This window comes from Quercus lobata, chromosome 5 (assembly GCF_001633185.2).
Source record: "Quercus lobata isolate SW786 chromosome 5, ValleyOak3.0 Primary Assembly, whole genome shotgun sequence".
NCBI classification, from domain to species: domain Eukaryota; kingdom Viridiplantae; phylum Streptophyta; class Magnoliopsida; order Fagales; family Fagaceae; genus Quercus; species Quercus lobata.
The window spans coordinates 53,301,772-53,317,237 of NC_044908.1; the positions used below are offsets into that span (position 1 = coordinate 53,301,772).

Sequence of the window (15,466 nt, forward strand, 5' to 3'; positions counted from 1 at the left end):
CCAATTGATAATAAACTTATTCAAAATAGAAGTTTAAATGTGATAGGGTATTCATGATGTCCAGTGGTATGTTTTGGTTTCAATCAACCATTAGTGTTAATGTTAGCTGGTTTCTTGTGATGGAGTAGGAGCTTTACCATCAAGATAAGGTTCCTTTGAAGCTGATTGTTATTATTTCTTTGTTGACTGGAAAGTCTGATTTTAAGATATAGATAGGGAAATGGGATGCATATAGAGTGGAGAAAGCGTCGTTCATAACTTTCAAAAACATGTCTAGAATCTTCATTTTTTATAATGGAAATTCTTCACTAATCTGTAGAAGTATATCAGATGATGGCTCTTTTGTTAATTTCAGAAATTGAGCATTTGATAATTGTTTCCTGGAACCCTTGCTTAATCTGCATTAAGTGCTCTCATATTTTGTTTTCAGTGTTATATGAAAAAAACCTGAAACTATTTCAAAATTCAAAACTCAGAACTCTCTGAACTAAACTGATTGTCGATAACTTCTGGATCATGGTTCTCTAGCTTGCAATTGTAAGTTTTAAAAGCAATATTTGAAAATTAAGGAACTGATGATCCTCTTTGTCAGTTTGTTTATCTCAGAGACAACCTCTTGTCTACATTGGAAGGAGTTGAGATACTGAAGCGGGTGAAGGTTTGTTGTTTCATCATACCAATTTCATTCTTCATTCACTTCAATGGCAATTCTTCTGGAAGCTAGAGTAATTGACGTGTAAGGTTATTTGTAGATCTGCAAAAGAATAGCTTGCTGATATACTGGTTGTACTGTTTCTTGCTAGGTTCTTGATTTGAGCTTCAATGATTTTAAAGGGCCTGGATTTGAACCTCTTGAGAATTGCAAAGCTCTACAGGTATGTGTCTCATGTGTATTGATTGCTGAATTGCAATGACTCGGCACATGTTGGAGTTATCAATGCAATAGGGCCCTGAAATTTTTATTACTTGTGTAGCAACTTTATCTTGCTGGAAATCAAATCACATCGCTTGCAAGCCTTCCACAGCTTCCTAATTTAGAGGTACAGCTTTGAAAAGCAGTGTCAGCTTTGCTGATCATCAATGAAGATTCACGTTTCAGGTGCTTAAAATGTATTCTCCTCCATAACCCCCTCCTCTTTTGCAGTTTCTTTCTGTTGCTCAGAATAAGCTGAAGTCTCTTTCGATGGCAAGTCAACCTCGACTGCAGGTATGTTGTTACTTTTATGCAGCTTATTTCTTCATCACAAATGCATAAATTTCTTAATTTCCCCCTAAACTTCATGTAGGTATTAGCTGCCAGCAAAAACAAAATTTCCACTCTAAAGGGCTTCCCATATTTACCAGTTCTTGAGGTTAGTAATTTAATTCTGTTTGTTAGACTCACTGCATGCTAAATAGTTTCTCAAGTAGTCTCATGTGATTCATTATGACTATTGTTCATCACATAGCGGATTTAATTTGGTATGAACTTACTGTACTAATTTTGAAGGTTAAAATCATTGTCATTTAGTTTGCCTTATTTACAACATGACAAATAATATAGTCAAGAAATTTGAATTGTTCAATTTGCAATTTGCAGAAATATAGTTACAGATTTAAGTAACTGATCATGATTTTGGGATAGAGCTTAGTTGGGTTGGTGAATGAAAGTTAGATGATCTGAAGTTTCTTGATTGCCCAACTTTCTACAATGTAGAGTTTGACATAAAGCCATCAAATCTTTTGAAATTAAATCAATTTTTTAATAATTACTATGTGCAAGGGGATCTTTATAGCGTTATGAATACAAATTGTATTAAAATTCTGATGCTTTGACTTGTAACAAGAAAGCCAGTAACTATTGGATTCAGTTTACTTTTTTTCAAGCTTGACTTTTCAGATTAATTAATTTATTTTTTGATAGGTAAGAAAAAATATTATTGAAGCTGGAAAAGCATAAAAAATACATAAGGTTCACGATAGTGAACAAAGAGGAAAAAGAAGTAGAAATAAATGAACTGACACTAAACTATTCTAAGAAACAAAAGAAAATCCATTAGTGTAGAACAATCTGAGAGACCCCAACACCAAGACCAATAAAAAATGGTCCGATGACATAAATCTAACAACTGAGCCAAAGATTTTCCAGTATCCTCAAAAGAATGCCGATTCCATTCAGTCCAAATAGTCCACATTAAGCAACCCGAACCAAATTCCAAATGTTAGAATTATGTTTCCTAAGCCAATGATACCAACAAAAAAATAAGTCTGCAACTGAACTTGGCATGATCCAATCAATCCCAAACAACCGAAGCATATACATCCACAAAGAATGAGTTACCGGACAGGAAATCAGCAGGTGATCCACAGATTCCTCATTACAACAACATATACAACAACGATTAGCCAAAGTGTGACCACAGAGCATAAGATCATCCAAAGTTAGAATTTGGCCATGAGCTGTTGTCCGCATAAAGAATGCCACCCTTTGGAACCTTTACTTTCCAAATGCCCTTTCAAGGGAAAGTAGAAAGAGTTACATTTAAAATCTTATGATAGAAAAACCGAACATCAAACTTCCCACTTCCATTGAGTCGCCAACAAAGTCTATCACTACCTCCACCCCTACGAATCCGAGTTTGAATGAAGTGAAGAAGGGAGTAGGAAGCCGCTAATTCCCAATCATACACCAAACTCTATCATTATCACCAACTGGAGGACTTAACACTTCAGAAATACAAGCTTCTTTATTGGCTAAACACACAAATAACTGTGGATAAAGAGTTTTAAGAGAATTTTCCCCAGTCCACTTATCATGCCAAAAAAGAATATGAGAACCATCCCCCACCACAAAGGACAAATGCTTAGAAAAACTTTGCCATCCTTCACTAATACTTCGCCATAAACCACAACCATGAGCCCTTCTACAAACTCTAGTGCTACAAACTTTTCAGATTAATTTATGCACTCAATTTGTAACATATTTCACTTTTTATGGACCTTACTTGGTGTAAAAAATATGGATAAAATGTGAGGAATTAATGATTTGCAGATATGTTACTAAATTATCTACCTACATAATATAAAAGTACATACTCATATATGCTTGTAATTTTGTGATTATTATGTTGTGCTGCAGCATTTAAGAGTGGAGGAGAATCCTATTCTTAAGATGCCTCATTTAGAAGCAGCTTCCATTTTGCTTGTTGGTCCTACTTTGAAAAAGTTCAATGATAGAGGTATCTTGTAATATATTTCACTTCCCATTTATTTTTATTTTTGATAAATTACCAATTCTTCCAAAATTTTAAATTATTAGGAAATGGTGAATTTAATTATTTAACTATTGTTCTAACGTTCTCCCTCATGTATGGGTCCACTTCCCCTTAATAAGTGGAGCACAACAGGTGGGTTGTTAAACTTTTAATGGGAGATATAGTAAAGAAGGGTTTGAACATTCTCTTGAAAACCTAAGTTATTAGGAAATGGTGAATTTAATCATTTGACCATTGTTCTAACAATGTTAAAAAGTATTTTTAATGAGTTGCTGCTCAGTATATTGTGCCTTTTCCCCCTCACTTTGTTGTGCTTCTTACTTCAAAATATCTTTACAACTTACGATTGGTCTTATGGTTTAATTTCCTTTCGTTTTTTTGTTTTGTTTTGTTTTTTTCTTACTTTTATACTATATCTGGAAAGATCTTTCTCGGGAGGAGTTGGCGATAGCAAAGCGTTATCCTGCACAAACGGCTTTGTGCATTAGAGATGGTTGGGAATTTTGCCGTCCAGATCATGCAGCAGGTGCATAATCTGAATATCCTTTTTTTTTAGGTAGTAGCTGATTTCTATTATCATATAGGTCTGTATTGTTCTTTGCATCTTAGTGAATATGTATATGTATGATGAATGATGGATGGTATGGTCATGCCATTGATGAACTCATAGATTGCCATAAATAGTAAGATGAAGGTAATATGTTTTTGTGAGTTTTAAAAAAAAAAAATTAAATATTAAATATTCATAGTTGGTTGGATGTTAGTGAGTCTACGTATGTGTGTATATCCACAGTTTTATTGTTATAGTTTTTAACAAACAACTCCTGTCATCATCAATTCAATTGAAAAATTTAGCATTGCTTCTATATAACAGCAGCAACGCTTTCTCCAAATGTTAATCTGGTGAGGATGTGAGGCAGTTTTTATCTTGCTATTTTCTATTTTTGATAAATTATTTGGTTTTACATTCATGATGAGTGGTACCTGCAAAATTTACGTATACATTTTGTTGACATTTACTGGAGTTTTTCTGACAACAAGAGGCTGGAGATGAAATTTGATTACTCAATACTTAATCAACTGATGTATTTGTGGTATTATTCCTGTGGGTCTATTTTGAAAGTTTCAATTGTTCCACTGTCTTTTTTGGAGTAAATTTTTAGCTTTAAATCTAGCATAGGGTTTGAGTTTAGTAATGCTCTATGCAACTGGAACTAATGCAAGCAAGGATAGCTGTGCATGATGGTAGTTATAATTATGTTTTTAAATTCAATCTGAGACGCTATTATATATGTGTGGTGTCATGTACAGAGTCAACTTTTCGTTTTCTTGTTGAGCAATGGAAAGATAAATTGCCTTCTGGGTACCTGCTCAAGGAAGCCTCAGTGGATCAGCCTTCTGAAGAAGATGCTTGTCGATGCCACTTTACTTTCGTCCAAGACGGCACATTGAGCACTGATCCGCCATTAGTATTAAACTATCAATGGTTTATGGGAGAGAGAATGCTTTCAAATTTTGCTGCTATTCCTGATGCTACTGGAGAGGTGCTGGAATTTTGCATTCTTATCTGTGTATTTGAAGTTTTGAGTCGCTATTAATGCTTCTTTGTTTATGTCATGCTGCTTGATGATGTAATGGTCAGGTTTACTGGCCAAAGCATGAAGACATTGGTAAAATCTTGAAAGTGGAATGTACTCCTCTACTAGGAGAAACCAATTATCCTTCCATTTTTGTCATATCCTCACCAGTTTCACGAGGTATACATTTTTCTTATTTTCTTTGGGATTGAAAAGTTGATTTTAGATGTTCCTTTTAGTAAATTCAGCATGAACTTGAAAATTTCTCATGTATGTTAGCTGGGGTTAATGTGAAACTTGCAGTTGTAGCTCTACATCAATGCATTTCTTGCTAGAATAGAATGTTCATAATATGAAATAGTTGTAAAGTCTCCCTCATGCACTTAATTTTATTTCATTTTTCATGCCTTTCATCTGTAATATACTTAATATTTAATAATAGGAGGAACTGTAATCTCTAAACTAAAATTCCTTCATATGTTCTAAAAGTTTTAAAATTCCTTCGGGCTGATGGTCTCTAGCATAGAATCAAAGCTTAGTTGTCTCTGATGTCCTTCGTTCAATTCTATGTAATCTCTATTTATTAGTTCATTTGTGCTGCGCATGCAAAGCCCGTATTATTTGAGACAGTTGTCTTTGAGTTTCACCTTTTTTGGAAGGAACTATCAGTCCAAGTTTTATCTTGTAGATTCATGCCATTGTTATTGAAATAATTTCCATATGCACAGCTTGTATCATGCCATTATTGAATTTTTCCTTTTAACTTTCTTTATTGTCATTGCAAAGGAAGTGGAATTCCAAAGGTTGTGAACCTTGAAATCCAAGGGGAACTGGTAGAGGGAAATGTCATCAGGGGTTATGCTGAGGTTGCATGGTGTGGTGGGACTCCAGGGAAAGGTGTTGCTAGGTGAGTTGCATTTTTAATACACAACTACATATGTTTATGTTTCTTATTTATATTCGTGCATGAATCATGTATGTATACATACGTATAAATTTGCAATAGAATGATAAAATCTAACTTTGCAATTCACATTTTTCAGTTGGTTGAGGAGAAAATGGAACAGCAGCCCTGTGGTTATTGCTGGTGCAGAAGATGAGGAGTACCGGTTGGCTATAGATGACATTGATTCAAGTCTGGTTTTTATGTACACACCAGTAACAGAAGAAGGTGCCAAAGGAGAACCTCAATATAAATATACAGATTTTATTAGAGCAGGTGTGTTTTGGGGGAACGTAAATCTTCTCATTTCCTTTTCATTAAAGTTTACCTTATTCAGCATCATTCTTTATGTGGATGTTTTAACTTTCCTTTGCAAATATGCTTGCTTGTGATTGCAACTGTTTCTAATCTGCGTTTAGTCCTTCTATTACTAGTTGTATATGCTTGTCAGAGTTGAAGATCACATAATGCCTATGCTATGGTTTGAAACATGAGATATACCAGATCAACTTATTAGTTCAAGTGCTGCCTGTACATCAGTGGATGCTTATTCCAGGGTTGGGTTGGGCCGTTGGGGACACGTATATTTTTCTTATTAATAAAGCCACTGACAGAAAGTTTTGCTAGAAGCCTAGGAAAACAGCAGGAAGAGACCGAAACCAGTACTCTGGATTTGTGAGTATGACCTGCATGTTAATAACAAGTCCAACTTGATACTAACACAAACCAAAACAAACTTGAAGACAAGGAATACAACCTTTCTTGATAAAAAAAAAAATGAAAAGAGCATCTAAAATTTTACATTTTTTACTTGATAGAAAAGCATTATGTGCCATAATGCCATATGCATCTAGCCTATAATTATCTCATGTAACCAGAAAATTTTCCTTCAAAACCTAAACATTTAGCAACAGGATTCTAACTCAAGGATACCCAAAATCATCACATGAAAACAATATCAACTTTCCAACCTCTTTATACATACTCACCCATAAAATGACAGCAAAACAAAGCCAGGGATTTAACAAGCTCTAACAAGCTAGAGTTATCCAAAATACATCTATGCTCAAAAAGGGATCAAATACATCTTGCTTCCTTGTTACACAAAAAAACTCACCAGTCTAATAGACACGCCAAAAAGAAACTACAGCTCCTCTTGTCACCTTTAACACATTTGTTGCTTCCAAGAAAAGAACTTGCTTACAATAATAAATGATGACAGTGCTGCAAGGGCCAATAAGGGTTAAGTGACATGGGAATTTGGTGAGAATGTTTAACAGTGGAAGCATGTGATCTAGTTCTTGAGAACAACATAGTAATTTGATGAGAATGTTACACATTAGCAGTATTATCATTACATCCTTGCTTATTTATTTTCAGAATAATTTTCTCATGCTTATAATAACGATACACTCACCCTTTTTAGAGTTCCAGAATTCTTTTAGATCTTCCATTTGTTATTCTTGTAATTTTATATACTTTGTGTTCATCATTGTGAACATAAGTAATTTTGCATTTTCAATAAAATTTTCATTACTTAAAAAAAAAAAAAATACACTGATGGTATAATATTTTTGTTTAGCCTAGCTCTATGGCCAGGCATTTAGCATTCACCATCGCCAGTTATTCTTGGGTGTCGCGTGTATTAGCATAAAACAACTTTATAGGACGTGAGCATCATCAACTATTGGGTGGTTGGCATCTACCACAAGTTGACCTTTCCCAACAAAGTTTGGGTACAAGATTCATCTCACTAATTTGGCGGCCAAAAATGTCATTATTCATGGAAAACCATTAATTTAATTTGTACTGGCCAAGTTTAGAAGATACTATAGGACTTAACCAGAAATCACACCATATTTCTCAATCCATACTTCTCCATCCCATTTAATAAATAACATAGCATAAGAAACTTTGGATTTCAAAAAATCAAGAATATACATTTGTTTGAAACATGATTTTATGCAACATTTCTTATCAAAACATTTGAATGCATAATAAGCTTTTCTAATAAATATCATGACTTACCAAAATTTTACATCACAAGTCTGTTACTTGATAGTAGAATTGAGAGCTAAGGCTTGTAGGAACTCAAGTCTTATTACTAAAAATTCTATTTTAGCAGAAAGTTGCACATAAATCTCACAACCTGTACTAAGAAGCACGAACATGGTACGACACGGCGATATAACAATTTTATTAAATATACCTTTATTTATATTTTTTATATATTGTTAAACATTTATTTATTTTATATAATGTTAAACATGTATCAATTTAAGAGCAATAACAGGTGATACAATAACAAAATCCAAAAACCAAAGTACACCTTGGATGTGTCCTGTCATATTTTTAAACAAAGGGCCGGGACCCTGTCTGCAGCCATGTCCCAGAGGTGTCCAGTGTCCCAGAGTTGTCGGACACGGACACAGACACAGACATGGCCACGGCAGCCCATCCAAATGAGGTGTCTGTGCTTCCTAGCAACCTAACTCATATAATTAAGGAAAGCCTAATCCTACCTTAAAGAGGTTCCCAAAAAATATATATATATATATATATATATATATATATTGATAAGTAAGAGGTTCCCAAAATGTAACTTACATACATCAAACATGTCAATGCACAGCTCCAAAGAGCTTGCATTTAATAAAAAAAAAAACGTAAATCATTTATGGAATCAAGAAATATGAAAAACAATAATAGCAAGGCTTAGGTCTTCCTTTTAGATACTAAACATTACAGTCAAGCCATGATAAAATTCATCCAAGCAGTCTTCTTTAATGGGTTGGAGAAAATACCTTCAACCACTACAATCCCTTAAACAAGAGAAACAAAATTTCATAATTTGCTTTGCCTAAAAAATTCCACACACAAACATCCAGCCCAAAACATTAAGCTGAACCACAAAGAAACCATGCAAACTTTTCAGATTTTTGCGTTACCTTTTCAAATTCTATGGATTGTGTAATATAAACTTGACAAAGAGAGAAAGAGAAAAAGAATGACTATAGGAGATATGCAAAAAGATGAAAGAATGGCTGGCTATAAGAAGTGGAGGTGTGTGTAAGGGGAGAAAGGTTTCAACCAAAAAGGAAAAAAGGGTGACTACTGACTCATATTTCTGAGTAAAATTACCCAAGTACTCGTTACTTCTTGATTTCCATAGGACCAACCAACAATTTTCAACTATGCCTATTTACCTTTCAGATATTCCAAAAGTTCCTACAAGTTTGTATGGTCTTTTTAAGAGTCAGGTTGTGTTAATGTCTCTCTAATGATAAAAGAAAGATACAATTACAGCTAACCAAGTACATAGATTAACAATTGTGACAAGGATGACATTAGTATCACCATAAATAAATGACAAATAATATAAATAGTTTTTAGACTTATAGGTATGGAATATTACAATAAGAATGCTAATTGACAGAACCTAAACAAACAATGGAAATTACAGAATTAAAGTGAGCAGAGGGAGGAATCTTGAGAAATGATGATCTGAAGGTTACCGTTCTTATTGGTTTACTCTTATCTGTAGTTCAGAAAATTACTTTGTTTTAAACTTCGGCAGTGCCTGAAAGATGTTATAAAATGGGAATGTAAATTCTCATTAATTCTGTAGAGTGTAGATACTGGCAGACTGCACTATTGTGAAACTAAAATGTACCGTCTGATTACATGATCTGCCGAAGATTTAGTTTGAGCTCTATTTATGCAAAAAGGGTGCAAGTGTGCAACTTTAGAGTGTTCTGAAGAATTTTAGGTTGCCTTTGTTGAGGAGGCCTCGCATTTATGCTCTACGATCTGCAAAAGATGAGCTAATTGAGGGCCCATTCTTGAGCTACCTCCCCACAGCATCACATTTTCCGCTCTTCACTGCTCAACCTTAAAAAAAAGGGTGACCAGCATGAAAAAGGAATGATTTCTTCTATCTAATACTAAAAATAATGTTATGGAATTGAATAAAGGGTTTGTGTTTTTTTGTCCTATATTTAGAAATGGTGATGGAACTGGTAGTCTGGCCTTTTCTTGGGTGAGTTAAGCATCCTGGTTGATCTTGAACCTATGACCACATTCTCCATTCCATTCTTAGGGAGGGGGAGGTTCCATTTGAGCTAGAACTCATTTTCTGTGGCTGTGGTTTTATCCAGAAAATTCTTGCCAGCATGCTTTGGAATTGTCTTAGAGAACTTTGTACTTCCATTTTAGCATAGTCATAAACTTTAATTAGATTTCATAGAGCACATGCTGTCTAAAGTCTAAACTTATTCTTTGTTTGTTTACCTTCTATAGCTGTTGTCCTTTCTTCCTTTATTCCTTTTTTAAGCCCCAAAGTGCATGGTAACAAATACCGTTGGTTCTTGTCTCATGATGGCAGCTCATCCATCAGTCAGTAATGTCCGAATTATTGGAGATGCTGTTGAAGGATGTACAATCAAAGGAGTTGGTGATTACCTTGGAGGAAGAGAGGGTCCCAGCAAGTTTGAATGGTTACGTGAGAAGGATACAGGGTTAGTATACACATATTTTGTCTTGCCAAAATTTTCCTCATGCTGTGGTTTTCTTGCTTCATGATTGAGGAGTGAAGTTTCATTTATTTATTTAGTTTCTTATTTTTTTTTTTTTTTGGCCTTGATCATTTTTAATTTGGGCTTTTTTTGTTTTGTAATATCCTCATTAAATCTGTTTTATTTTGTCTTATTGTTGTAGGGATAGACTACTTTGTATGCTTTCAGTTCTAAAATTTAAAACCATTGTCAAGAGCATTTTTAAAACACTGAGATAGACCTTTTATTTCCATGAGAGAGATAGGTTTTCCCTTAGGTTGTTCTGTTTTACAATTCAGCTATCTCCACCTGAGTTTTTATGGCTTTTTCTGGCAGAGACTTTTTACTAGTGTCAACTGGTACTTCCGAGTTTACCTTGACCAAAGAAGATGTTGGGCGACGCTTGGCTTTTGTATATATTCCTACCAATTTTGAGGGTTTGTCCATTGCCCTTCTGTGTCGTGGATCTTTTCTATATATTCTTACTGCATAGATTTCTTAGAGATCATTATTTAAAATAATAAATGGTGTATCTTTCAGGGCAGGAAGGCGAATCTGTATCAATAGTGACTGATGTAGTGAAGCAAGGTACTTCTTGATGTCAAATAAATTTTTAGCTTATAGTTGCTCTATATGTGTGTAGAGAGTTTTTGATAATTTAATAGTTGGGGGAGGGTGGATTTGAACCTTGGACATCTCTGTTGGAAACACCAAGAGGTGCAAATTGAGTTACAAGTAATAATATACAGAGGAGCCAGCCACACTGGTAGACTTCACAATTTTATCTTGTTCCACCTAGATACAATTTGTTCTTTAAGATAAGTTTGGTGTTTCAAATATGGTAATGCAGTGTGGTCTTATAAGACCCACCCATGAGCAAGATGGAGGGTGTGATTGTGGGCTCTAGATCCACTAGTTATGCATGTAACTACAATTAAAAAACGAAATTAGTGTGGTCTAATTTCAGCAGGCACTTCTTTGACAATTTATTTAGGTGGATCAATTCATTCCTTTGAAAAATTTTAGTTTATGTATATCCAGATTTGCCAGTGGATGGTCAATGTCATTGACAATTCTTTTTGATTTGATAGTTAGCAATTTATTGAAAGAGTTTAGGGTGCAACCCATGTACATTAGAAGTATACTGGAGATACACCAACAAATGTAAATAAAAATTCTACAGGTCTATAAATTCAATAAAATTTCCAAAGTAAACTGTTTGGTGGCAGACATCCACTCATACAAGGACCTCAGGAATTAAAGCTTTATGGTCTGTTTGGTTGGGGTGATTTTAGCGGGGATGGAAAAGGGTGGAGTGAAAATGGTTTTTGTGGGTGTTTGGTAAGAGAGATTTCTTCCAAAATATCCAACACATATTTCCTCTGTAACATACTAATTTTCTTGTTGCCATCCTACTTGTCTTCTTGTCATGTTCCATATCAAATATGATCTTGAGATCTAGACATCCCAATGAAATTCCCAAATGGGAGACTTCGTTGGGTCGTCCTGTTCTTGAGATCAGTCCAAGATTGGGAGTTGGAGCCTTTAATGGCTTTTATGGATTTGATATATTCCTCCTCAGTTAAAGGTGAGGGCCTTGATACACTCGGTTGGAAGCCAGCTAAGAGCCGAGGTTTTGAAGTGCGTGGGTACTATCTTTCCCTTTACTTGAGTACCGGCACGTCTTTTCCTTGGAAGTTGGTGTAGCGATTGAAGGTTCCTCCTAGGGTAGCTTCTTCTCATGGATTGCAGCCTTAGGGAGGATTTTGTCCTTTGATAATTTAAGGAAGAGAGCTATTATCATTGTAGATTGGTGCTAAAAGTGTAAACAGAGTGGGGGAGTCAGTGGACCATCTCCTTCACCGTCCTGTAGCGTATGACCTATGGACAATGGTGTGGAATTTGTTTGGTCTTTGTTGGGTTATGCCACAGAGGGTTCTTGATCTGTTAGCAGCTTGGCAAGGTACCTTTGGAAAGCACCGTATTGTAGCTTTTTGGAGGGCAGTGCTAAATTGCATCATGCGGTGTCTTTGGTGGGAATAAAATGAGGGATGCTTTGAGGGATGTGAATGGTCTATGCTTGAGATCAAATCTCTCTTTTTTCATGCTTTGTTGGTTAATTGGTTTGGAGAGTAGCCTTTAAATCTCTTCCCTGCTCTAACATACTAGATATGCTTGAGCACTGTAATTTGAAAGATTGATTGTACTGCTCCCGGAGTACACCTTCGGTGTACATGGGTGTTTCCTTTTTGTTCAATAAAATTTCATTACTTATCCCAAAAAAAAAAAAATCATTATTGACTTCCTGTTTTTGTGATGCTTGTCTTTGCCAAACTCCAGCACCACCAAAGGTAAAAAATGTAAAGATAATTGGTGAATTGAGGGAGAACAGCAAGATCACTGTAACTGGTATTGTTACTGGAGGAACTGAGGGCTCTAGCAGAGTACAGTGGTTTAAAACAAGATCATCCATATTGGATGGTGAGAAAGATCTTGAAGCATTGAGCACTTCCAAGATTGCAAAGGTAGGTGACGTTAATTGTTTTTAGCATGTGTGTGTAGTTGTCCAACTGTTGGGCATAATCTTTATACTTTAGTATTTTGATGGGAATTCTTAGTGGAGTTTGCTCTTTGTTTAGGCATTCCGCGTACCCTTAGGAGCTGTTGGCTATCGCATTGTTGCCAAATTTACTCCTACTACTCAAGATGGTGAATCTGGTGAACCAGCATATGCTATATCGGATAAAGCAGTTGAGAGTAAGAAAATCTCTTTCTTCTTCTATCAACACATTGTCTAATCAATTAACAAGCCTCTTGATTTGCTGCAGAGTCATGTCTGAAACCTTAATGTTATTGTAATATTTGTAACTAATTCATATTTTACATTCTTGCAGCTCTTCCCCCTAGCTTGAATTTCTTATCTATTACTGGTGATTACACTGAAGATGGGATATTGACAGCATCATATGGCTACATAGGTGGCCATGAGGGTAAAAGTATCTACAATTGGTATCTTCACGAGGTATACACTTTTAGCAAGATGGTGTAATCACTGTAATGCTTTATGTGCACTTTCCTTTTCCAATAACCAATGCTCTATGTACAGTTTAGGTTTACTGGTTTCCATGATATGTAAATGTTAAACGGTTCTAAACTATTTTATCTACTAAAAAAAGAATAAGAGCTTCTTTGTTGGACCATAACTATAAACTGTGTGGCTCATCAATAGTAATCACATTGCGTTGCAAATCATTAGAAATGCCATCTCACCACCCTAACATTGGTAGGATTCATTTTACAACTTCAAACATCTGCACTAGATCCTAGACTCCTAGTAAATAATGCAGATATAAGGGACTTGATATACATTGGTTCTTGATGCTGGTAGAAAAATTCTAAGAGTGGGGAGGGAACAAAAAAAGAACAAATACAAGGGAAAGGACTGAGGAATCGACACCTGAGGTTTGCATGAAATCAATATCAAGTGATGAAAAAAGGAAAATAGATGATTCTAAACATTAGAACCTAGAGATGCTTTGAATCAGCATCAAGCTTGATAGGAGCTTGTTTGGAGTTAGCACCAAGCCTAGGAAGAAAGAACAAAGTTTCTCTCCAAACTAGTTTGGAGAGAAACTCTTCAAACTTCTCATATATCTCTTTTTTGGAGAGAAACTCTTCAAATTTCTCATATATCTCTTTTTTGGGTGTGAATTTTGAAAATCTAATCGTTAAATTTCATGTTCCTTATGTTCTTAATATACACATTAAATTTCGTTCAAATTGGATGTTATTTACTATTCGATCAATAAACTTATTTTTTATACGCAATTTTAAATCACAAAAATTTGAAATTTTAACATTTGTTTGATGATATAGCAATTGATCTTTGAACTTCTTGAAATTTTGCAAGTATGAAGGATATAATAAGAACATACAATCCAGCGGTTAGATTTTCAAAATTCACACTCAATATAAAGATATACAAAGAGTTGGAAGAGTTTCTCTACAAACTAGTTTGGAGAGAAACTTTGTTCAAGAAAAAAACCTCCACCTTGAATTTTATAAATCTATAATCAACTACTTACAAAACAATAGTTAACTTTTGGCTCTTTAAATAGAGTCCTTAAATAACACAAAACATAAAAAGAGAATAAGGTAGTAATAGGATTACATAATGTATGTATATAAAATTCAAATAACAATCAAATCTATCTAATAGCATCAATGAAGTAACAAGACCTTGCATTGTGGCTGGGCTTTGTAAGCAATGGTGTTGGTGGTCTGAGACTTTGATGAGTTTGCTTTGGTGATGGGCTGGAGAAATTTTGGGTTTTGTGCTTGTGTGTGTTTTGTTTATTGGGTAGTGATCTATGGCTTTGGGTGGTTTGGGCCCAATGACAGTTTGGTTTTTGGCTGAATTTGTATTTTTTTTTTTTTAGACAGCTGGTGGTTGTGGGGTACATGGGGTTTTGGTTCATTATGATCGTTGGGGTTGTTGAACTGACAAGTTTGGGCAGTGTAGAGGGTGGTAGGTTTTGGTGGCTTTGTAGGAAAATATTGACAGGGTTTGCTCTGTTACCAAATTCAATGCAGGATGAAAAAATCTTAGAGGGGAACGTGTGTTTTGGGAAACTAAAGAAGCACAAAGCAAAGGGATAGGACCTAAGAATTGATGCTTATGGTTGCTTAAAATCTCATTAAGCAATGAAAACAGAAAAATAGATAGAATTTAGGCATCAACACCAAGCATAAAATTTGGGGTGGTGGTTTTCTTCTATGCATGGTGCTGTGCAAAATTCCATTATTTCTGATTAAACATACTGCTTGCGTGCACACACACACAACATTCAACAGATTGTTAAACTTATATTAACTTGCACTTTCTTGGGAATCTGCAGGTTGAAACTGATTCTGGTTCACTTATACCCGAGGTTTCAGGACTTCTTCAGTATCGAGTTACCAAGGATGCAATTGGTAAATTCATTTCCTTCCAATGTACTCCAATACGTGATGATGGGATTGTGGGTGAGCCAAGAATTTGCATGGCGCAGGAACGTTTTCGCCCTGGTAAATACATTCTATTTGGTTTTGAAATTTTATTTGCGTTTCAAAATATATTAATAATTAGGTTCTTACATA

General features: G+C 35.0%; 1 protein-coding gene across 2 annotated transcripts in view; it reads left to right on the top strand.

The window, feature by feature from the left end:
• LOC115992162 (187-kDa microtubule-associated protein AIR9) overlaps positions 1-15,466 on the top strand; it is a 39,255-nt gene that overhangs the window by 6,103 nt on the left and 17,686 nt on the right. For both annotated transcript variants that reach the window (XM_031116242.1, XM_031116243.1), the window contains exons 5-22: positions 593-658; positions 804-875; positions 975-1,040; positions 1,145-1,207; positions 1,287-1,352; positions 3,119-3,218; positions 3,679-3,780; positions 4,566-4,798; positions 4,897-5,011; positions 5,618-5,738; positions 5,875-6,050; positions 10,159-10,291; positions 10,664-10,764; positions 10,868-10,915; positions 12,668-12,852; positions 12,967-13,084; positions 13,222-13,349; positions 15,226-15,394. In XM_031116242.1, the coding sequence (XP_030972102.1) occupies positions 593-658; positions 804-875; positions 975-1,040; positions 1,145-1,207; positions 1,287-1,352; positions 3,119-3,218; positions 3,679-3,780; positions 4,566-4,798; positions 4,897-5,011; positions 5,618-5,738; positions 5,875-6,050; positions 10,159-10,291; positions 10,664-10,764; positions 10,868-10,915; positions 12,668-12,852; positions 12,967-13,084; positions 13,222-13,349; positions 15,226-15,394 (2,062 nt within the window). The remainder of the gene's footprint in view (positions 1-592; positions 659-803; positions 876-974; positions 1,041-1,144; positions 1,208-1,286; positions 1,353-3,118; positions 3,219-3,678; positions 3,781-4,565; positions 4,799-4,896; positions 5,012-5,617; positions 5,739-5,874; positions 6,051-10,158; positions 10,292-10,663; positions 10,765-10,867; positions 10,916-12,667; positions 12,853-12,966; positions 13,085-13,221; positions 13,350-15,225; positions 15,395-15,466) is intronic.